Genomic DNA, 25,403 nt, shown 5'->3' with positions numbered 1-25,403 from the left:
ATTGGAGAAAAATCAATATATCTTTGATTGTGAACAGCATGAAGTTGTCTGATATTTGAAGCCTGCAAAATATTCTTTCCCCATTGACAGAGGTAAGTGTCACAGATTGGTATAGGAGGAGGAATCCATGGTGGTTGAATACAAGTTGCTAACTGTTGTAAGGAATGGATGGAAGCATTCCAAACCTGCATCAGTTCAAGAAGGTGAAGACCAGCTGGTTTTACTATGCTAAGTTTATTTCTGTAGAGGTTTTCTAATGGTGGACTGAAAAGGTATAACTGAATGGGATGTGAAGCACAACTTTTTATCTTGACAATGTACTTTAGCAATAGTGATTTCCTACGTAAAGATAGTTGGGGCTCATGAGCATCAACAAGTGCAATCCTCAATGCACTGTGTTGAACTGGATCAAGCCAGCGTAATGTACTCACTTCTGGCAGAATCATAGATGGGAGCTCCATAATCAAGACGGGATCTGATTAATGCCCAGTATAATCGAAGTAGGGAGGTACGATCTGCACAACATGTCAAGGCAGATAGTGCTCTAAATATGTTTATCATTTTAAGAGAGGCAGTATGTACTTTTTAATAGGCTCTAAGAAATTTAGCTTCTTGTCCATAACTAATCCTAGAAATCTGATGTTATTAGTGACTGGGATGGAGATATTAGAGATTTGAAGTTCTGGATTCAGATGAAACTTGTGCTGTCTACAAAAATGGATAGCAGCTGCTTTCTGCTGCGAAAATCGATAGCCGTTGATGCTGGCCCATTGCTGTATTTTATTTAGTGATATCTGCAGCTGCTGTTCAAGAGATTTCATGTTTTGGGAATGACAGGAGATGGAAAGGTCATCGGCATAAAGGTAAGTCTCTACAGTATTTGGAAGTTGTTTAGTGATAGAATCTATTCTAAAAGCAAAAAGAGTGGCACTCAGTACTGATCCCTGTGTAACACCTTCTTCCTGAATGAAAGTTGGAGAAAGGGCATGTTGGTATCGAATTTGAAACAATCTAGTATGTAGAAAATTCTTCACAAATATAGGAAGGTTGCCCTGCAGACCAAGAGAGTAAAGATGTCTAAGTATACCATGCCATCAGGTGGTTTAAAAGCCTTCTCTATATCTATTGAAAGCTTTGTTAAACATGTTCATGTTTAACAAAGACATGAATGGCAAATTCAACCTTAACCATAAGACCAAGTATGACCTGTTTTGACAAAAGCCATATTGACTAGGGCTCAACTGTTCAGACTCAATGATCCAGACGAGTCTACCATGGATAATTTTTTTTAGGATTTTGCTGAGGCAGATATTGGTCTATAGCTATGGGGATTGGTTGGATCTTTTCCAGGCTTTAGGAACTCCAAAACAGTAGAATGATACCAAGAAGTTGGATAAACATTTTCTAGAAAAATTTGATTATAAAAGACCAGGAGGCGCAAAGCTTTGTCATCAAGATGTTGTAGCATGCCATAATAGATACTATCTGGTCTGGCAGCACCACTGTGAACTGTTCCAATGGCATGCAAGAGTTCAGAGTATTGCAGAGGTTTGTTACATGGTAGGAGGAGGACAGTTTGAAAGTTAACAGAATGCTGTCCTGCAGCGTTTTTAATTTTTTGGAATGATGGAATATAAGCTGAGTGCGCTGAGACTTCGGCAAAAGTGTTGCTGAAACATTACCCAAAGCATTTGCAATATCTAAAGGACTAGATAGATACCCTCCATCCCAGAAAAGGATTGGAGAAGGTATGGAAACTTACCAGAAAGCTGTCTAATTTTTTTCCATATTATTTTGCCATCAGTGATTTTGTTAATGCTTTATACAAAACGGGTTCAGGATTCTTTCTTGGCTTGCCTTTGTATGAAACGTGCTTTTGCTTTGACTTCTTATAATTTATCAGATTGGCTGTTGTTGGATATTGCTGAAACAAATTTCAGGCTTTATTTTTTGCTTATGTGTATTCCTCATTCCACCAATAATTATAATGCTTTCGGTCTGGGGGATTTGATAGTAGTATTGTGTCTTTAGCCACATTTAGGAGATGCGAAGTGATGTATTCTGTCACATCATCAATAGTGATGATGTGACAGAATACATCACTTCGCTGGAATTTTGCCTGGAATTTTACTGGAATTTTGCCCAGTTTGCTTGGGCAAATTTCCATTTTCTGCAGGGTTGAGATAGAGGAGTCTGTGCTATTAACAGGTTGCATTAATAACATACCACTCTATGGTAGGGACCAGTACTGGAGAACAAATGGAGAGATCTATTGCTGAGGTATGTCCAGTTGGGAGCTGAACGTGAGTGAGTGTGCCAGTATTGAGTATGGCAAGGTTTAGTGCCTCTAAAAAGCTTTCAATGAGTCGATCAGTCTATCTAATTTAGGATCACTCCATAAAGTGTGGTGCCCATCAAAATCCCCTAAGATACAGAGAGGTGGAGGTATCTGTATGAGCAAGTCTTCAAGATCTTTTAAACAGTAAGTACGGTTCGCTGTAGGTAGATTGAGACTAGTGTAATTGCAATATGGAGAGTTATATGCACAGCAACAGCTTCTATTTCAGTTTGAAGTGGAATATATTTAGTTGGGATCTTTGAATTTATCAGGATTGCTATACCACCATGGGCAGCTTTTACTGCATTACAATTTGTTTGATAAAGGCAACTGTTCTTTATCGAAGGAGAAATTTGCAACGTTAGGTAAGTTTCCTGAAGACAAAGGGAAACTGGAGAAAATCGATTAATTAGATCTTGGACACCATCTATATTGCAACAAAAACCTCTGCATGTAAAATACATGGCATTAATTGTGTTTAGTTGATGGAGCTCATTCTGACCGCTTTTTGAAGGTGACTGGTTGATGATGTTCCAATTATTGTTTGTCTTTTTTTAAGAAAACTGGCCAACCAGTGTCCATTTCTTCTTCTTTGGCATGGATTTTTTAAAAAACACATCTTCCTGTATAGATGCCATCTGTGTCCATGATTGTGTCCTGAATTTTGTCATAGCATTTGAGTTTGTAACACGGGTTGTTGTTTGTTATTTGGTTTTTACGAGCATTAGCAACTAAGGCCATATTGCTCTGAGGATATGCGGTGGTCATTCCCTGACCTTTCTGCATCCTCCGTATTTGGTGGTCACGGGCTTGAACCACAGTCTAATCAAGAAGCGTGTGCTACTCACTGCTGCTCCTGCTCACCTGGCTACGGAGGCGCCATTGTAACACAGGATGTGGTAGCAATCACTGGAGAAGGAGGTACTGTTGGTATTGTCAGAGGAGTATTATTTGCTTGGTCTGAGGGGTCTTGGATTGTTGCTTGCATACGCTTGGTTGTTGCTCAGAAAGAATATTTCTAGCCCAATCAGAAATTGATTTATTAGTGGGACCTGTGACATCAGTTTGAGTGGAGACTGTTCGATACTTTTTTACAGCATTGGCATAGGTCATATTTTTTTGATTATAGTAGGTGTAACTAGTTTTTTCGCTTCTTGCAATGAAATTCTTGACTTTATTCTCAACCTTATATTTTACTATTTTTTTCTCAGTTTTCCACTTTTCACATGTCTTAGAATATGCAGGATAGTTACCTTTGCAATTTGGACAGGTCATTTTTGTAGCTGTACAGTCACTTTGTATGTGATCTGAGGACTCACAGTTGGAGCAGACAGGAACTCCTCTGCAAGCAGTTAGTAAGTGGCCATGTAAGTGGGTTGCAAAATGGCCAAATATCTCTGCACTGAAATACATGGAAGGCAGAGTCAGATTTGTTTATTCTCTAATACTGGATGTCTTTTTTAGGTTCTTTTAATCTGTATTGAGGTGTTCATAAGATTCCCCTTCGTAGACACCACAGTTACAATCTATTTTATAAATCAATCCTCTAGAATTGTTAGGGTTGTCGGCTGGATGTTTTACTATCTGTTTCATGGAAGATGATACTTTGAAATCATGTACTGACTTCATAATTCCTTGCTTCTTTAGCTATTTTTGGCCAATGTCTATATATGGTATGCAGATGGGTGGCATTTTATAGGTTTTGTTTCAAATTGGTTTAAGGCTTTGATGCTATTCTCTATTGTTTTATTTATGATATGGAAAGGGAATTCACTTCATTATAATTAAGGCAAATTTCGTGTTTGCTTACAATTTCCGTTGGAGGTTCCCCCTTTACAAATTCAGTGGGCTCTTAAAATAAATGATTTCATTACTCTGATCTTTACAGAGTGGGGTTTATGTGATTCATAATTCAGAATGATGCATGTATACGTTGGTCTCTTGTAGACTTCCATTTGTATTTCTGTGGATTTTCTGGAAAGTAAGATTCCAGAAAAGGTATGCTGCCTTTTTTTTCAATATCCATTTTCAATTTTATATTCTTGTGGAAGCTGTTGAGGGAATTGTAAAATTTGTTCAATTGTTCTGCCCCATGGCCCCAGACAGAAATTATATCATCCATATATCTGCTCCACAATCTTAGGTTTGGTTTAAGAGGCTGTTTTTCTAGAAATTTATTTTCTAAGTGAGCCATGAATGTTTTGGCAATGAGTTGGTAAAGAGCATATCCCATGCTCAGGCCTGAAGTTTGGGAGTAGGACTTGTTGAAGAAGAAATAAACTTCGACCACTGACAGATCAATGAGTTCTAATACCTCCAAGATTGGTATGGTCTTGATTACCAAGGTAGATGTGGCTGTCTAACAAGGAGATATGTTTTTGCTTCATTAAAAGGTATTGGTGTGAACAGAGTCATCATCAAAAGATACCAGAATGTCGTTCATATTAATTTGCAAATTTTTAATCTGGAGATTAAATTTTGACTGTTAGTAGTAGTAGTAGAGGCATGCGATGCAAGAAAGCAAGCTTACGTAGCATTAGCCAAAAAAATTCACACATCCATTCCATCTAAACATTTATCCAGTTTCTCCTTCAATTTTTTTAAGCTATCAACGACAGATGGAAGTTTGTTCCAGCAATCAACTACCTGCTGGCTAAAGCCAAATTTCTGCACATCTATAACTGTCTTTCCTCAATTTGAATTTATGTCCACTCAGCTTCATAATCTGAGCAAGAGAAAGAATCCCATCAGAATTGAGCCTGCCCAACCCATTCAAGACCACACACAACTCAATTAGTCGCAGGTGCCTAGTCTCCACATGCTGCAATTTGCAGAACTTAAGCCTTTATTGGTAAGGCCACCCCTTCATTCCCCCTCACCAATCATGTTGCCCTTCTCTGCTCATTCAAGCAACTCTACATCCTTCCTAAAATGAGGCCTCCAGACCTGTACGCAGTAACTCAAGGCATGGCCTGACCATTGCTTTACACAAAGGGATAATCACCTCCTTTTCCCTACTAGCAAAATTGCTATATATCATTGACAATACCCAATAATCTGCTCTGGCAGCCTGTCTGCACTACTCAGAAAATTTCATATCTGACTGCAAAATTACTCCCAGGTCTTTTTCATTTTCTACCACTAAGTGTAGTACCACACAGTTGGTACGTTACTCTGGGGTTATTTCTACCCATATGCAGTACTTTGCATTTGTCAATGTTAAACTTCAGTTGCCACTTCTCAGCCCATCTGCCCAACTTTTCTAGATCCTGTTGCAGTAGCACACATATGCTATTACTGTCATTAACAACCCTGCCAACCTTAATAGTACAGGCAACTCCCGTATAACACGGTACTTCTACAACATGGTTTTGCTCAACCACGATTGATAAATTGCAGCAATCCTCGCTCAACACATTACTTATATAACACGGTTAAAGAATTTCAGTAAACTTCACATAACAGGGTATTTCGGAGTCTGCTGATGAGGCTACTAGGAGACGGTCGTGTTCAAAGCCGCTAAGTGGATTTTCTTATTTATTGATTTGAAATTATTGTTTTTCTAAAACTTTTGATTTAAATTTAGTAGTATAACATTATTTTGTGATTTTCTGTTTAATTTGGTGTATTTATTCTTTACTCTGCCTTGTAATTGCATAAAAGTATCGGTAAGGGTATCCACGTGTTTGCAACTCCGCTGAACGAGAAGTTCTTTAGCCATATTTAGCCGCTTGATTGAATATTTTTTATCATCGAATTATTTCTGTAAGTAGCTTATAGACCTAGTAAGGCTCGTTAGTTTATTCTGAATTGAGACAGCGAGATTTGAAAGTTAATTAATACTTAAGTGTCCGTAGATTACCGTTCGTACCTTTCCCGCCTTTGTGATACGATAGTTATATACCGTACTAAATAGCGTTAGTTGAACTTTGTTAGCAGTTAAATTGTACTTTTAAATAAATACATATAACGACTTAGATTACAAACGTAATATAATTTATATTTAACATAATTAATAACATAATTAATTAATAAATTAATAGAATCATGACTCAGACCAGAGCAGCAAAGCAAAAGGCTCAAGCTAATGGAAGTGCTGTGGCTCAGAGTAGAACTGAGGGGGGCAGTTGTCCTCTGACTCACAGCCTTATAAAATGCACTGTTTGCTTGATGTTTGCAGAGCAATCGGGTACGGGACATGATACTGCCATGGGGGCTGTCTTTGTGTGTGCGCGATGCAAGGAGTGTATTGATATCAGGCAACAACTCAGCGTTCTTGTGGGCCTATGTGAGAGCTTGAAGAACAGGGTGGATGCCCTCGAAGAAACTAAATTGAGGGGCCCATCAAGCTCTCAGCTGCCCACAACAACGCCAGAGCTTGCACTTGGGCATCAAGTGACACAGACGCAACCCCCAAGGCAGAATGCGCTGGTCCCGAAGGAACTAGTAGTTGTTCGTGACTCTATTGTCAGGGAAACAGGGAACATGCTTTGTAAAAAGGACAAGTGGAACAGGACCAGGGTATGTCTGCCAGGGGCAAAGGTTGATGACGTTGTAGAGCGAATATCATCTTTTAAGGGCACAAAAGGTGATATCGTTGTACACGTTGGCACTAATGATATTAAGAGTAGGAGACCGGCAGAATAACTTAACAAGTACAGGTCACTGTTGAACAAAAGCCGAGAATTAGGGTTGAATTTGAAAGTGTCTGCAATTCTGCCCAGACACGATAGGAGGGAGTATATGATGAGAGCCTTGTTGATCAATTCGGCCCTGGAAAGATTGTGCAAGGCTCAATCTTTCCAGGGGTAGAATTTTTTTCAGCCTGGACTGTACTTGTTAACAGGAGAGATTGCTTCTACAGGGATGGGATACACTTAAATAGAAAGGGTGCAAGAATATTTGTTGATGCTATCGAGGCAGTGTTAGGTGGGTCAGAAAACTGCTAACTTGGGTGGAGACAAAGACCAGTAGATTGACAGTAGCCACTGGCAGAGGTGAAAAAGATTCTTGCACTGCTTCTATTAGAATGAGCAGAAGCCTGAAAAACAAGATGCATGATATTTCAGAGACTGCTGGGAGCCATTGCGGTACAAGTAAACACATGGGTTGTGTTAGGGTAGCTAAGAATAGAAACAGGTGCAGGTATACTTGCGTGTACACCAATGCTAGGAGTTTAGTAAATAAATTTGATGAATTTGAGGTATTGCTCAAAATATCAAAGGCAGATATTGTTGGGATATCAGAGACGTGGTGTCACACAGATATAAGGGATGCAGAACTGCAATTTGGGGAGTACAACATCTACAGAAAGGATAGACAGGATAGGAAGGGGGGAGGGGTTATGCTATTAGTTAAGAAACACATAAAAACCAAGGAAGTGAAGCGAGTCGACATCGCTGGACAGTGCAGTGTTGAGTCAGTTTGGTGTGACATAAGCATTGGGAGATCAAAATTGAGAGTAGGAGTGTGCTATAGGCCTAATGACTCTGATGAGTATAATAAGAAACTGTACAGGGAAATAGAGTGGGCCAGTAAATCAGAGAGTCTTATAATGGGAGATTTTAATTTCCCAGATATTGACTGGAATTTGGGGGCTGGTCACTCACACACTAGCAGGGCTTTTGTGGATTTATTGGATGATTGTTTTCTACATCAGCATGTTCGGGAGGCAACTAGAGGGAGTAGTACTCTTGATTTGATTATCAGCAGTGATTCTTCATGCATTAAGAATCTGCAGATAAATGAACCACTAGGTGGCAGTGATCACAGTGTGCTGAAGTGGGATTTACTCAAAGAGGTAACTACCATTAGGGGTAAAGGGAAGGGTTATTGTTCCGTAAAGGCGACTACGATGGACTGAGACAGTATTTAAATTCTATACAGTGGGACCAACTGATGATGTTATCAACAGCAAATTCAAAATGGGAAGCATTCAAAGAATTAATCTTGGAAGCTACTAGGCTTTACATACTAACTAAGAAATATTGTTCAAGGTTTAGGCCAAAATGGATGTCAGATGAACTAATGAGGCATATGGCAGAGAAGAAAAATGCATGGGATACTTACAAATTAACACATGACACAGAAGCCTATGATAGATACAAGTTGATATGCAACCAAGTTACAAAGGAGGTTAGGCAGGCGAAGGCAGATTACGAGAAATCCTTGGAAAGGGATGCAAAGAAAAACAGCAAAGAGTTCTTTACTTATGTAAACTCTAGAAGGAAGGGGATGAATCAGGTTGGTCCACTTGATATTGATGGGTCAACTGTTGATGATCCTGCTCAGGTAGCTAAGAAACTAAATGAATATTTTGCATCGACACTCACACATGAGGAGTTATTCAGCGAGGGGAATGCCAGAGGTATATTCAACTCTAGCAGTAAGCTACAGAATCTTGAAATAACTGGGAGTAAAGTGGAGGAGAAACTGTTGAAGATAAACACAAGAAAGGCACCTGGGGTGGATGGGATCTATCCAGTTATATTAAAGGAGGCAGCAAAGGAAGTAAGCAAACCCTTAGCCATAATTATGAGAGCTTCCTTGGACTCAAGGGAGGTACCCATAGACTGGAGATGTGAAAATGTGACCCCAATTCACAAAGGAGGATCAAAGGCTGACACAAGTAATTATAGACCTGTGAGCATAACTTCTGTTCCAGGAAAGTTAATGGAGGCACTGGTTAAAGAAGCATTGCAGGATCATTTAGACAAGACTTCAGTAATAGCTCGGACACAGCATGGTTTTGTTAAGGGGAAGTCTTGCCTGACCAATTTGATTGGATATTATGATGCAGTCACAAAAGAACTAGATGCAGGGAATAGCTTTGATATTATATATTTGGATCTTAGAAAGGCTTTTGATACTGTCACACATGGAAGACTGCTACACAAATTGGAGCAGTGTGACACTGGAGGCAAATTGCTGCTATGGATAAAGGGGTGGTTGAGGGGGAGAAGACAGAGAGTGGTAATCAATGGACACTGCTCATTGCGGACTAATGTTATTAGTGGAGTCCCTCAGGGCTCAGTGTTGGGTCCATTATTGTTTTCTTTATTTATAAATGATATTGTTCATGGTATATCAAGCTTAATGTCCAAATTTGCAGACGATACAAAGGTTGGCAGGGTTGTCAAGGACACTACTGACACTATGCTGCTGCAACAGGATCTGAAAAGGTTGAGCATATGGGCTGAGAGGTGGCAAATGAAGTTTAACATTGACAAATGTAAAGTACTACACATGGGAAACAGCAACCCCAACTACAAGCAACCCCAAGTACAACTCTGTGGTACTACACTGACAGTGGTAGAGAATGAAAGGGACTTGGGGGTGGTTGTGCAGGCAGATATGAAGTTCTCTGAGCAGTGCAGACGGGCTGCAAGAGTAGCTCATGGAGTATTATCAATGATATACAGGAATTTTTCCAGCAGAGATAAGGAGGTGATTATTCCCTTGTATAAGGCAATGGTCAGGCCACACCTGGAGTACTGTATACAGGTCTGGAGGCCTCATTTGAAGAAGGATGTAGAGCTGCTGGAACGAGTACAGAGAAGGGCAACAAGATTAGTGAATGGAACAAAGGGGTGCTCTTACGAAGAAAGGCTTAAGTTTTGCAAATTACAGTGTCTGGAGACTAGGCACCAGCGAGGTGATCTGATAGAGGTGTATAAAGCCTTGAATGGTTTGAGCATGCTCAATGCTGATGGGATTCTTCCTCTCGCTCAGAATAATCACCTGTGAGGACATAAATTGAAATTGAGGAAAGACAGATGTAGGAAAGACAGATGTAGGAAAGACAGATGTAGACGTGCAGAAATTTGCCTTTAGCCAGCAGGTGGTTGGTTGGTGGAACAGACTTCCATCCCTTGTAGTGGAAGTTGATAGCCTAAATAAGTTTAAGGCTCAGCTGGACAGGTATTTTGAACGACAGAGGGGTGAAGTGGAAGTGGGTTTTTTTTTTTTTTTTTGGCTGATGCTGCATAAGCTTGCTTTCTTGCATCAAATGCCTCTACTAATGCTAATGCTAATTTTTGAGCTTTTGTGCGGGGAAAAATCCTACTATTATGTTGGATGTAATTTTTCAACGTTTCCACTCTTTTTGAATCCCAGCTGTTGACTCGCTAGTCAAAAAAAAAAAAAATTATTGAGAAACCCCTGTATTTTATTTTGTTTGGAAATTCCAGTGTTAGTTCTGTTCTATTGAACTTGTACTTGTTGAACTTGTGGAAAAATCTAGATTTCAAAGTTTTATTACTATTGGGTAGCACACCAGGTCATTTAAGTCATCCAAACATTGAAGTTATGTTCCTACCGCCATAGTTGTACTGGGTTAATACAACTTCTTTCATTCAGCCATTAGATCAAGGCATTATACCCACCTTTAAAACTCATTCCATCAGAAAACCGTTACAATGGATTTTGGAAAAAATTTGATTCCAAATCTATTGAAGTAATGGAGGCATGGAAACAGTTCTCAATTTAAGACTGTATCAGAATCATAGCTTTATTGCTGAAAAAAGTAAAACCATCAACGTTAAATGTGTGTGGAAAAATGTATGGCCAGAGTCAGTTCATTCAGGAAATATGATCACACAGGCAGAAAACGGAATCGGTGCAATAGTAGAACTTGCTATGTTCGTAGGAAGGGAAGGTTTTGGTGATATGCCTACTAAAGCCCTCATGGGTAGCACAGTTAATAGAATCGCCTTCCTCTCCACACCAGGTGGAAAACACCTGAGTTTGAATCCGATCAATGAAGTGAGGAATTTTTATGGGTATTTTTCACAATGTGACTGAGTTAGTTGGGCTAGGACAAGAGTAGCATGGCATTTCCCCCAGAAAATTCGGTTTTTTGTCCAGCAAAACAGAAAAATCGACCTCAGTATACACACAATTTATAAACAATATACACAGAGTAACATGTGTATATTCACTGATGCTCCTAAAAAATTAAAAAAGATATGATTATTGAAGATGTTCAAGAATTACTGGTAGAAAAAGAAGCCAGCGTAGTGGATTTGGTGTAAACAGCATTTTAGGTAAAATCAAATCAATTCAGATATCGCAGATGAAAATTCTAAATTTCCAAATTTTACAATAAAAAGCATAGGGAAAGGCATAAAGTTAGCCAAGCAATTAGAACCTTATTTTTTGAATGCAGATTCTTGAATGAAAGGAGCCCAAAGTTCAAAAGGGAGCTTCAAAAATGCTTAGTTCCATACAATGAAATTCACAAAGATTTATCAAGCAAAAGCAAACAAACCCAGATTACTGATTTTTTAAAGACAGCAGAAGATACATGAAATCTGGAATGGTGTATTTTTGTTACTTTTGTTAACATTTTGTTAGCAAAATAGTGTATTTTTGTTAGCTTTTGGAATGTAACCCCCGCTTTTTGTACTTTATCTTAATTCCATATAACATGTTTTCGCACAACACGACATTTTACAGGAACCTAATAACCGTGTTATACAAGGATTACCTGTATTTCTCAATTGGTACAAAAAGCCTAGTGGTTTCCATGATTAATTCCTTGAATGCTTCCCATTTAGAATTTGCTGTTGGAAACATCATCAGTTGGTCCCACTGTATAGAATTTAAAAACTGTCTGAGACCAGTAACAATTTGCCCTTAATGCCATACTGTTCCAATGGGTTCTTCAGGGTGTGCTGGTTACTATGGATTATTTGGGAGAGGAGCTGTACAAGTCATTTAGAAATTTTTTCTCCAGGATGAAGTATGCATAGCCAGGCCTTGCATAACACAAGTTCTATTAACGTGTTTTTCAGTTAACGCTATTTGAAAAAATTATACCACTTTTCACTTTACACAATGCAAATTTTCAGTTACTGCGATCTTTTTTTTTTATGTGATAGTTGAAAAAGATTTGAATTGTGCATTAAACTTACCGTGCGTTGGACAGGCAATAAACAAACATTTGCCTGCTGCCAGCCTCAGTGTGCTCCATCAACCATCGGAAGAAGACGTGTTACTTGTTTGTCTCCCGCTAATAAAGTCAATGCAGACTTGCATTTGAAAATTCTAATTTTTAAATGAGGCAGATGAAAATGTTACCACAAAGAAGATAACGGTAAAAGAACTAGACGAAATCTTTTGTAACGCAAAACCTCAAACAAAAGGTTTGAGGTTCTCTGCAATATTTATTTCGCCAGGGCCCAGAAAAGATTGCTGTCAGCTATCGGAAATTGATTAATGAAAAGAGAAAGTTAACACTGTTCAAATATTTCCGTAAAAAATTGTTTCTTCATTGTGTATTTTATGTCAGAGGTTCCCAAACCTTCTCGGTTCACGGCGCACCTAGACCAAAAGAAATACCTAACAGTTCCGTTTATTAAGCAGTTAGGTCCAAACAACTTAAGAAGAAATGTTGAAACTGTGAACTACCTCAAGCTAGTAGTTCGCACGGTGTCCAATAGATGTCGAGTATCGCTGTGTTTCCCTTGAAAATTTAAAATATTCCATGGCGCACAGTTTGAGAACTGCTGTTTTATGCAATAAACATTTAATTCCATAAGTATTTTCATTATCTTTTACATGGTATACAATTAAAAAGTTATTTAAAAGGTAGTTTTTAAAATTGTTTATGGACATTCCTGAAGGTCAAGGACCAATTATAATTTTTCCTATTGATTTATTATATTCGATTAATGTGTTTCCATTTTGCGTGATGCGCTCGCAGGATGAATTAATCACGTTAATTGAGGTCAGCCTGTATTTATGGCTAGCCACTGAGTTTAGCTTCTGTTTGACTTTCTTCTCTATCTCACTTGTAGAATCGGGACGCCTCCGTAGCCAGGCGGGAAGGAGCAGCAGTGCATAGCACACGCTTCTTCGTTAGAACAGGGTTCGAGCCCGTCACCACCAAATACAGAGGATGCGGAAAGGTCAGGGAATGACCACCACATATCCCGAAGCAATATGGCCTTAGTTGCTAATGCTCCTAAAAACCAAATAACAAACGAATAACAATTTGTAGAATCAGCTTTCAAATGCTTGTATGTGTGAGTCTTTAAGCAGGTCTTGGCCTTTTTCGATGTAATCTTCGGTGTCTATATCATAAAGAAAACAACAAAAGAGAATTGTATGAAGAACTTCAAACAACCTGAACCAAAACTTACAAAAAGACCATCCATCTGTATACCATACTTACTTAATATCAGCAAAAAAATAACTAAAGAAGCAAATAAATATGGAGTCAGTACATATTTCAAAGTAACATCTTCCATGAAACAGAATAACATACGCAACCAACAACACCAACAATTCTAGAGGACCGATTTATAAAATAGATTGTAACTGCGATGGTACCTACATAGCAAAAATTTATAGATGCGTCAGTTCCAGACTAAAAGAACCTAAAAAAGAATTGGAGAATAAACAAATCCAACACTGCCTTCCATGTCAGTACAGAGATAGTTGGCAATTTAGCAACCCAACAGTCCTTTCGACCAACCAAAAGTGCAATAGAAGAAAATTTAAAGAATTTCTTCATGAAATTTTGGGGACAAATCTATAAACAGGAAACAAGGTATAAAATAAAATTCAATCAACATTTCAACATCTTTAAAGGATCAGTAGAGGAAGGCCTCAAAAAAAAAAAAAAAGCTCCAGACAAGAAACACAGCCAATCCTTCCCCTCACCACCACAAGTCCAAGACAGGAATAATTGCAACTGAACGATTGTGAATAAAATAAAGTCTGAGGCAACATCTGAACAACAAGAAGCATTGGGTTCCAGGATAACTGACCACTGGCCAATTAATAAAATGTCAGCATTCAGACCCACGCCCAAAATAGGAATAAAATGAGCTTTTAACAGCAACTCTTGACCAAATAAAGGAGACAGTCATTTGGCAAGACAAGAGGCTGTTAATGAGTAAGCTAGCATCTTATTTGTTTTGACTTTATTTTTACTATATTTGTATAAAACTTACAAATTATAGATATTTATATGTTTGTAGCAACATACAAATTAATTAATAATTAACTGTAACAATTTGCTTTTCTGTCCTTTAGTACAGCCAAGTGTGGTCTGACGATGGGTTCTGGTACAGTTCCCAAAATGTTACCTAATTGTATAGTACATTATTTAATAAGGTAAATAAATTAAATTTTTAAAAACCCACATGGTATAAGAGTGGTTATTTAGAGAGAAAAATTTCATGGAAAATAACCATGTAATGTCATTTCCTAATTGCATGTGATAAGAAAGATCATGTTCATTATTGGAACTCCTCAGCTATGGGCTTAGAAGACTGTATTACTTCTACTATTCTTGGAATATTTTTCTCTGCATTAGCTTTTGAAGTTGGGTTTTTAGTTCAGAATCTCATTTTCTTTGGTTTTGATCACACAGGTGGGTTTTTTTTTTTTTTTTTTGCTGACCCTGTCGCCATGGCACACAAGGTCAGATCTTTTATCAGTAATGAGCATTGGGGATAATGGTCTGGCTCCATGGAGCAAGGACGGAAACCAACAAATTTCATATACTACTTCTCATTGCTGCGATTAAAGGCCACTCACTCAACACAGACAACATAACCCAACATCACACTACTAAAATACACTTACCACTGCACTGATCAGCCTTGCTGGGTACTGTACCTCTACATACATATGGTAGTATATTGCCATAGTGAGCCTCAGGACTGTCTTCACATAAAAACAATTAATTAAATGAAAAAAAAAAAAAAAAATTGTTATATCTGTACACATTGTACTCCCCATATTCAAATTATGCATCCCTTATGTCTGAGCACCAACATGTCTCCCGATAACCCTATAATGTCCATGTTTGATGGTCCAACCAATATTTCATATTCATAAAATTTGTTTACTATACTCCCAGCATTAATGTACACACAAGTACACAAATGTTTTTGGTTTTAGTAACCCTAACACAACCCTTGTATTTGCTTGTCCCACGAAGGACTTTCATCCCCTCTCCCCACACACACACACACACACACAGAGCAGGCCTCAATCTCGATACTTGCTTTTCAGGATGCTGTATGTCCCAATAGAAGCATAAGAATCAAATTCACCTCTGCTTGTGGTTGCTTTTAAACTAAATATTCTATCATCCCTTCTATTTAACCTGGCAGTAGGACCTCTCTGCTGTAACATGAGTGTTACACTGTCTCCTGACAGGCCCAGATTTTAACTTTAATATTTTGAAAAAATAAGTATTTGGTTTTTTTGAATTGTGCTTTTATTGTACTAATGCTTGATGTTTTACCAGTAGACCACAATGCTTCTTAATTTCAGTTCTACATTTTTTAATAATAATTTAAAATTTTTTACAAATGTTTTTTTCCACTAAAAAGTTTATTTATATTTAAATTTTCAGAAAAATTTTGAAAACATAAAAACAGAAATTTAATCTCTACCAAATTTAACTTACTGAAGGCAATAATTTCATGAAACTTTGGCGTAATCCAACACAACAAATTAAGCCAATATTTACAAAAAAAAAAAAAAAAAGCACTTAGAAATTAACATTATCTCAGTGAAAAATATCAATAAATTTCCATTAATTTTTCCAGTGTATGACAACTATTATAAACATAAAATAGTAACTTTAAATGATTCATATCCATTTTTCCAAGGTACTTGCGACATTCACTTAAAAAAAAAAAAAGATTCTGTTGCTGAAATAGAAACACAACCATAATACACTCTTCATGTGCCCATTTTTTATCACCATCTTTTTTATTTTTTAATGAACAGCCTTCATTGCATATTACCACTTGCATATCACTTGCCAACTGATGCATTCTAAATTCATTATACAGACTAGTATGTAGTATTCCAGCTGATTTAGCATTCTTATGCATCTAAGCTTATATGAGGGCTTGAAGAATTGATGCCCTTGAATTGGAGGTGAAGAATTTTAATTCAACTTACAAAGAGTAAATGTGAAAATCTGACTGCAATTTTTATCCACCAATGTACATAACATTCTAATAAAAACAAAATGCAATATATAAAAATTAAGAGTCAGACTTAAATGCTAACCTTAACTCCATAGAAATGTAAGTAGAAGTGGTCAATCTTCTTAAAGCCTTCTGATGATTTGACATACTGGGGATCCCCTAAGCACTGAACATGTACAGTTACTTGAAAATGGTTCTTTTTCTGGCAAACAAATGCATCATCTGCATTGCTAAAGTTAAAACCTTTATCGGCATCTACTCTGTAATGTGGTGTAGGTCTGAAAATAAAATAATCAAGGTGTTTCAGAACAGCTGACAGAATGCTTTAAAAATAGCTGATTAAATATGAGTATTATCTCTCTATACATTAAAAAAGTTTTCCTCCTGGTGATATTTATTCAAACCAATAGGAGAAGAGGGATGCGGGTGACGTGGTACAAGTGGGTGGGGAAATTGTGTCATTACAAATGTGCAGGTAAATAATTACATAGATGATTTCCAAATTAGATTTCCATCAGTGCGTTATAATGTTAGTATATTAGTATAAATACGAGAGGGGTGGAGAAGATTGACTTACTCTGTCATACCTCTACATTTTACGTGGGACAAACTGGGAATTAAATGGCGTTGACGTAAAAATGTCTGTAAAGTGGTTGCTCAGTTGAAAATGAAGGAAAATGTGAAGGAATAGTGTCTCACCACGAGATGTGTAGGAGTGTAGAAGATTTGACTTACTCTGTCATACCTCTACATTTTACATGGGCAAACAGGAAATAAATGGCATCAACGTAAAAATAATTGTAAAGTGGTTGCTCTGTTGAATAGCGCCTAACCATGACATGACGAGAGGTTTCATTTTAAATTATTATTATGTGAAGCAAAATGTCTGATGTATTTCGAAGACGTGAGGACTGTGAATGGAGTAGTGTACAAGACTTTCCAAGAAGCTGCTCAAGTGGAAGGTCTAAGCAAATCAGTCAAATATGTGAAACACTTTCCAGAGTGGCTTCAGTATGTTGTTGTTACTTGGTTTTTAGGAGCATTAGCAACTGAGGCCACATTGCTCTGTGGATATGCGGTGGTCATTCCCTGACCTTTCCGCATCCTCCGTATTTAGTGGTCACAGGCTCTACCATATAAGTTTATATCAAACAGATTTATAAATTAGTTTGATATCTAAAAATTTTAAGATTTTTTTTTTAAATTTGGTATTTGGCAAACCTGCAACCTGACCATTAGCAATTGTCACAAATTCAAAATCACAAAATCATTATAAGGTAATTTTAAAATTCGAATCCAACCCATCTTCATTCAAATAAGAAATAACCCTGTATAGCATCTGAAAGTTCTGGGTTAACATTAATATTAGTAATGGCCACATGGTGCAAGATGAATATGCTGCCACATGTATTCTTCATGTTGCAGCATGAAGAATACATGTTGCAGCATAATCCATAAGCCTATGGATTATGCTGCAACAGCCAAGAAAAAAAATAATCATAATAAATGAATTAAAATAAAATAAAATAATAATAAGAAAAAAAATTTTAAAAAATAATAATTAATAAGAGAAAATAAAATAGACAACCTATGCTTTTCCCTCCTCCTGTAGGTAATTATCCATCTGACCTTTGAATTTCCCCAAACTCTGTCTCTACCACCCATACAGCTAATTTATTCCAATAATTTACAACTTGCTGGCTAAAACAAAACTTCCTGCAATCCAGTCTAAACATCTCTCCCGTAACTTGAAATTATGGCCCCTAGTTCTAGAATCATTTATAACTGTGAAAATTTCATCTTCATTCATTTTACTTATGCCTCAACAGAGCCTTAAACACTGAATCAAGTCTCCTCTAAGGCGCCTAGTTTCCAAGCTCTGCAACCCATATATTCAAAGTCTTTCCTCATAAGGACACCTTTTGCCAATCTCACAAGGTGAGTTACTCATCTTTGGACCCTTTCAAGAAACACAATGTCATTCTTTAAGTGCAGTCTCCATGTGTGAACACAGTATTCCAAGTATGGTCTAACAATAGTCTTATACAGAGTGTCTCAAAAATACATGGTATAACTTCAGGAATGAGTTCCTCATATGTAGAAAATAAAAATATTTTATATCAACATAGATCCGGAAATGCTTGGTTCCCGAGTTATTAACCAGAATGTCCAGAATCTCCAGCAGGTGATTTCCTTCATCACAAGGTACTGACAGAATCTGGTGGTTTTCCATTCCGTATGTACTCAAATCAGGAGCAAGCGGATATGCACTTTATGTACGGTTTGGCAGACGGCAATGCTCTGGAGGCTCGTCATTTGTACCACGAAAGGTTCCCAGAATGAAGATATCCAGACAGGAAAATGTTTGAAGGTATCCATCGCTGCCTTTGTGAACATGAGACCTTTACACCTCGTGCTTCCGACAGAGGACGACAAAGATCTATGACTCCTGAAGTAGAGGAGGAGATTTTGGATATTGTGCATGACACTCCTGGAATCAGCACACGCAGAATAGCAATGCAACTGGCTGTTCAACGTTCAACTATTTGGAGAGTGTTGCGAGAACAACAACAACAACAACTGTATTCTTACCATCTGAAACGAGTACAGGCCTTGTTACCAGCAGATTATCCTGCATGAGTAATGTTCTGCTAGTGGTTCTTGCAGCAGTGTGCTACAACTACTCACTTTCCTGCCTTAGTGATATTCACAGACAAAGCACAGTTCACATGAGACAGAATCCAAAACTTTCACAATCAATCGGGCTGAGGAAAACCCACATACAATTCTTCCATCACATCACCAACAGCGGTTCAGCCTCAACATCTGGGCGGGTGTTTTTGGTGATAAGTTATTTGGGCCCCATGTACTTCCAAACAAACTCATAGGGCAAGTGTACAGAAACTTTCTGGAAAACGACATGCCTGATTTCTTGAACGACACACCACTGAAAATTTGTCAATAAGCACAATTCATGCACAGTGGCGCTACCGCACATTTCAGCCACATGGCCCGCAATTACCTGAATCAAAGGTTTCCTGGTCGGTGGATAGGTAGAGGTATACCAACTGCCTGGCCTCTACACTCATCTGATTTAAACCAACTAGATTTCTTCTTGTGAGGCCATTTAAAGTCATTGGTGTATTCGACTCCAGCAGCTGATGTGGAAACTCTCCACAATTGAATTGTGGCAGGTTGTGAGACAATACAAAATATGCCAGGAATTTGGCATCGTCTTCTCTTCACAAATCCATGAGACGTCGATGTGAGGCCTGTATTCAGACAGAAGGTGAACATTTTGAACAATTACTATAAGGTGATGGGAACAGTTAAGTGTCATAGACAGACCTTCAAAACTCGGAAACCAAGCACTTCTGGAACTATATGGATATAAAATATTTTTATTGTCTACATATGAGCAACTCATTCCTGAAGTTATGCCATGTATTTTGAGACACCCTGTATAATGGGATTATGACATCCTTATCTCTACTGGCAATTGTTTGAAAAATCATCAAAAGGACACCGTGGGCCTTCCTTGCAACCTGACTAAAATGTTCGGAGAGCAATTTCATGTCTGACTGTATCGCAACTCCAAGTCCCTTTCCTCCACTACCAGCTTTAGTTCAACTCCACGAAATGTATAAGTTATTTTGGGGTTACTGTTCCCCAGGTGCAATACTTTACACTTTGCTGATTAAAGCATTGCTGCCATTTTTCTGACCATCCCTGAAGTCTATCTAGGTCACTCTGAAAATTGGCAGTGAGCATTAACTACTCTAACAATCTTTACATCATCTGCAAATTTAGACATCACGCCATCTATCCCTTCTTCGTTGTCATTTATGAAAACCAAAAACAACAGTGGTCCTAGTACTGATCCTTGGGGAACCCCACTTCTTACATTAACCCAATCTGAGGAATAACCATTTATCACAACCCTCTGCCTCCTGCCCTGAAGCCATCCGGCTATCTATCTATGGATTTTCCCTGTGATTCCAACCTGTTCCAGCTTATCAAGTAACTGTTCATGTGGGACTGAGTCAAATAATTTGTTGAAATCCAAATAAACAATTGTCGAAATTATTCCCTAAGTCCAGCTCAGGAGTGACCCTCAAAATAGCTAACCAGATTAGTTAAACATGATTTTCACTTTACAAAACCATGCTGAATATCCTTCAGAATTCCATTTCTATCTAAATTATCCCAAATTCCACCCTTGATCATTGACTCCATGATTTTCCCTACTACAAGTTACACTGACTGGCCGGTAATTACTAACTTCACTCTTAGTGTTAATTACACAAAGAGTGAAATTAGTCTCATTAATTACATTTTTTCAACTTCACTCCCATAATTTCTCATTGACACAGGGTTTTTCTTTTGTAAATATTGATGAAAAGTAACTGTTGAGTTCACTTGCAACATCAGCTGGAGAATCTAATACTATCCTATATCCATTACATAAGGATCCGATCTGGTTTGTCCTTCTTTTCTTTGAATTTATATATATGAAGAATTCCTTATCCACACTCTTTGCTCTCTTTGCCAGCGATTTCTCATAATCTGCTTTTGCTGGCCTAACTGTTTCCAGGACACTATTACAGATCAATTTGTAGCTGTTATAGGCTTCAGTACTTTTTATTGCTCTGTAACTTTTCCATGCTGTCTTTTTCTGCTCAAGTAATCTGGCAATTTCTTTATTCATCCAACTTGGAATCTTCCTTGCGGAGTATTTTTTTAATGGTATATAAGCATTCAAGGCGTCTGTGATTGATGTTTTAAAGTTATATCATAATTCAATTGTATTTGCTCTCTGTGAGATATCCACCCAGATAGAGGCCACGTAGCATCTTAAGCCATCATAATTTCTTTTCCTGAAATTATAACCCATTATACTACTACCTCTCTCTTCATCGTCCACCACAGAACTGTGCTCACTTCCTGCTACTGGTTCCTGTACTGTCAGCCCTATTATGTCATCTGGTTCATGGGTGAATGATGAGGTCTAGAATATTCTTTTCCCTAGTACTTTCCCTGACATGCTGATACAAATCACAATCATCTAGTTGATTTAAAAATTTTGGCCATGTGGAGTTTCCTTCCCATTTGCTCCAATCAATTAGAGGCAAATTAAAATCACCCATAATAAGACATTGAGGCTTACTTTACCATTCCATTTGCATGCAGAGGCTCTCATCATAATCTTCACAATAACGTGGCCTGTAGATTACTTCCACTCTCATTATACCTTTGTTTCCAACTATCTCACACCATACAGATTCTATATTAGTATGCTAAATGTCTGAATCCAGGAAAGTTTTCATTGCACTCAGGCTGCATTTGATGAGTAGCATTATCCCACTATCCCTTCTATTTTCCCTATCCTTCCTAAATACATCATACATACCGTACTGAATCTCATCATTCCCTAGGTCCGGGTGGCACCACGTTTTCGTAAGCCCTATTATGTCAGTGTTACTTTTCTATAACGACATGATTCAAATAACAATTTACTAAAATTTTTGTAAACTGCTACTGCAGCGATATCAAAAAAGCAGTACCACCTATAATTGAACCTTATTTATCCATGCAAATGATGGTGAGTGGGATGCTGGTTAATCAAAAAACATAGCTAATCAAAAAATATAATTTTTTCACAGAAAATTGACAATTTGTATATTGTGGATTTCTGTAAATAAAGATACATACAATATAATCATTACAAAAAAAAATTCATCAATTTATTCACATGAAATGCGCAATTTGTATGCAGAGAATTGTATATATACTGGCAAGGCAAATTTATCTGTGCACGCAACTAATTTAATTTTTTTTTTTTTTTTTAAACAAGAATAGAAAATAAAACTTACAGGAAATAAATCTGATATTAGTTTTTGTTTTTTACTATTGAAATTGTTTGTGTGTGTATTAAGTTATAATTTTCCATAAATAGAAAACACATTTACAGTCAAAATTATATAATGAAAAGATCTGTCAAAATACTTAAAATAAAATCTCTTCAGCTGTGTAAAGTCTTTAATGTATTTATTAGTAAAAGAATCTAACAATCATACATTTTCCACTCTGCTTTTTCAGCAATTGTGATCTTGCTGTTAGACAGTCACAAAAACCACAAACAACCAAGCTGACAGCTATTGAGAAAACACCGTAAGACCGAAATACCACTGTGATCAATCTGTTACACAAACACCAAAAAGCCAAACTGATAACTGTTGTCAGCTTCTACTTTTTCTGCTTTTGTAATGGTGTAACAACAAGTTCACAACCACTGAAGAAGCAGAGGAGAAATCAACCATAAAATGTATAATAGTAGTAGTGGCATGTGATGCAAGAAAGCAAGTATATGAGCTTATGCAGCATCGGCCAAAAAAAAAAAAAAAAAAAATCGCACCATTCCCTCCAAATGCCTGTCCAGTTCCTCCTTAAATTTATCTAACCTATCAACTTCCACAACGCCAGATGGAAGTTTGTTCCAGCAATTAACCACCCGCTGCTAAAAGCAAATTTCCGAACATCTATTCTACATCTGTCTTTTCTTAATTTGAATTTATGCCCCCTTAGGTTCGTAATCTGAACAAATGGAAGGATCCCATCAGAATTCAGTGTGCTCAACCCATTCAAGGCCTTATACACCTCAATCAGATCACCGCAAAGGTGCCTAGTCTCCAGCCACTGCAATTTGCAGAAGTTAAGCCTCTCTTGGTAAGAGGATCCCTTCATTCTCCTCACCAATCTTGTTGCCCTTCTCTGTACACGCTCAAGCAAATCTACATCCTTCCTAAAATGAGGCCTCCAGACCTGTACGCAGTATTCAAGGCGTGATTGTTTGACTCTATTAGTAATAAATAGATTCTTAACTTTACACAGGCGAAATGCCTTAATTTCAAATATTTAAATCAAGGTAACCTGTGAAACAATCCATTCTATCAATATATTAAAAATATTTGTACGACATAAATGCACAAACTACACAGTGAGTAGTAACAAAATGGAGGGAAAAGAAGTTCATGCTTGTAGACCCATGGTATGTTTATTTTATAGATACAAATAAAGACAGTATATCCCGCTGTAACATATTATTTTCTAATGTACAATTCAATTTATGCATATATTTATTTGACATCTTATCTGCCATTATGTAGACAATAGAGTTACATGCACCACCACGATATACCCTTTCTCACTAGCGTCATTTTAGTTCTTGGTTGCCCAAGAGCACATATTGCATTTGATCTGTTATGTATTGTGAGGGCTGTTCAGAATGATCATTTTTTTCCCACTCACATACCTTTATTAATCATCCATATTTTGATGGTCCTTTTCAAAGCAATCCGTAATTGATGAAATGCACTTACTCAAATGTGTCTATGGCGCACTAAGCCACAGATGCTGATGCACCTAATAAAACCCCAAACAAACAAACAAAAGTTTCTACCATTCTTTAAAAACATGCTGGAAGCCATTTTTAACATCCATTTTAGATTCGCCTTTGCATTTGAGATTCACCTATACAATTTCTTCTGATGACTGTAAATGCTTTCCTCACAGCTCCTTTAATTTTGGAAATTAAAAAAAAAAAAAAAATCAAAGGGTGCAAGGACAGGGCTGTAGGGTAGATGAGGAACACATCTGACATTAATGCTGGTTAAGTACCCGATGACAGCATGACAATGTGAAGTTTTGCATTGTCATAATGCAGCATCCACCCAACTGAGTAGAGTTGATTTTATGTGTTTCTTAACTAATAGCATAACCCCTCCTCCCTTCCTATCTATCCTTTCTGTACACATTGTACTCCCCAAATTCCAGTTCTGCATTCCTTATATCTGTGTAACACCATGTCTCTGATATCCCAACAATATCTGCCTTTGATGTTTTGAGCAATACCTCAAATTCATCAAATTTATTTACCAACCTCCTAGCATTGGTGTACACACAAGTATACATGCACCTGTTCCTATTCTTAGCTACCCTAACACAACCCATGTGTTTATTTGTACCGCAACGACCCCCAGCAGTCTCTGAAGTACCCTGCATCTTGTTTTCTAGGCTGCTGCTCATTCCAATAGAAGCAGTGCAAGAATCACTTTCACCTCTGTTAGTGGCTACCGTTAATCTATTAGTCCTTGTATCCCCCCAAGCTAGCAATTTTCCGACCAACTTAACGCTGCCTCGATAGCATCAGCAAATATTCTTGCACCATTTAAGTGTATCCCATCCCTGTAAAAGCAGTCTCTCCTGTTAACAAGTACAGAACAGGCTGAAAAAAATTCTACCCCTTGAGCCTTGCACAATCTTTCCAAGGCCAAATTGATCGACAAGGCTCTCATCATATACTCCCTCCTATCGTATCTGGGCAGAATTGCAGACACTTTCAAGTTTGCAATTTGAGCAAGAGGAAAAAACCTTATCAGCACTGAGCCTGCTCAAACCATTCGAGGCATTATACACTTCAATCAGATCACCTGGAAGGTACCTAGTCTCCAGACACTGCAATTTGAAGCCTTTCTTCATAAGAGTATCCTTTTTCCCTCACCAGACTTGTTGCCCTTCTCTGTACTCGTTCTAGCAACTCTACATCCTACATTCTTAAAGCTATGACCATGAAACATAGCGGCAAAATAGAAACTGCTATTTTTGCAGTTGTTTTGCATTCCATTACAGGGCACATACAGTGCAGATGTGGGAACCACATCTGCACTCTATGTACCCTGTAATGGAATGTACTGTGTAATGAAAAGATGACAAAATATAATGAATTATACAGATCATATAATAAAGTTGAAATTCTTTTAATTAGTTTTTACTGTTAAAGGAAAAGTTAATGTGAGGATCTACTTTGGTATTCTACACTCTACACAACCCCATTAAATTCAAAAATTTATGAAAGAATTAAATGTGGGACAGTGGACCACAGAAATTATCTTAGAAGAAAACAAGCGTAAAGATAATACTTCAATAAATTAATTTCTTAATGCTCTTCTGATTTTAATTGATGGAGAGTTGATAAATTTAAATGTAGTATAAGCTTAGCATTAGAAACCAGAACAGTGCCTACCTCTTATAGATATGTCAACTAA

The 25,403-nt window shown here is 37.5% G+C and overlaps 1 protein-coding gene across 4 annotated transcripts in view; it reads right to left on the bottom strand.

Annotated features, from left to right (window-relative positions):
• Window positions 1-25,403, bottom strand: part of LOC150077296 (uncharacterized) — a 702,167-nt gene that overhangs the window by 279,921 nt on the left and 396,843 nt on the right. For all 4 annotated transcript variants that reach the window (XM_090386557.1, XM_090386560.1, XM_090386559.1 and 1 more), the window contains exon 9: window positions 16,382-16,577. In XM_090386557.1, coding sequence (XP_090242683.1) covers window positions 16,382-16,577 — 196 coding nt within the window. The remainder of the gene's footprint in view (window positions 1-16,381; window positions 16,578-25,403) is intronic.

Source organism: Mastigoproctus giganteus, chromosome 12 (genome assembly GCF_048544385.1).
Source record: "Mastigoproctus giganteus isolate SK-2022 chromosome 12, ASM4854438v1, whole genome shotgun sequence".
NCBI classification, from domain to species: domain Eukaryota; kingdom Metazoa; phylum Arthropoda; class Arachnida; order Uropygi; family Thelyphonidae; genus Mastigoproctus; species Mastigoproctus giganteus.
This window is presented reverse-complemented; position numbering and strand designations above follow the sequence as displayed.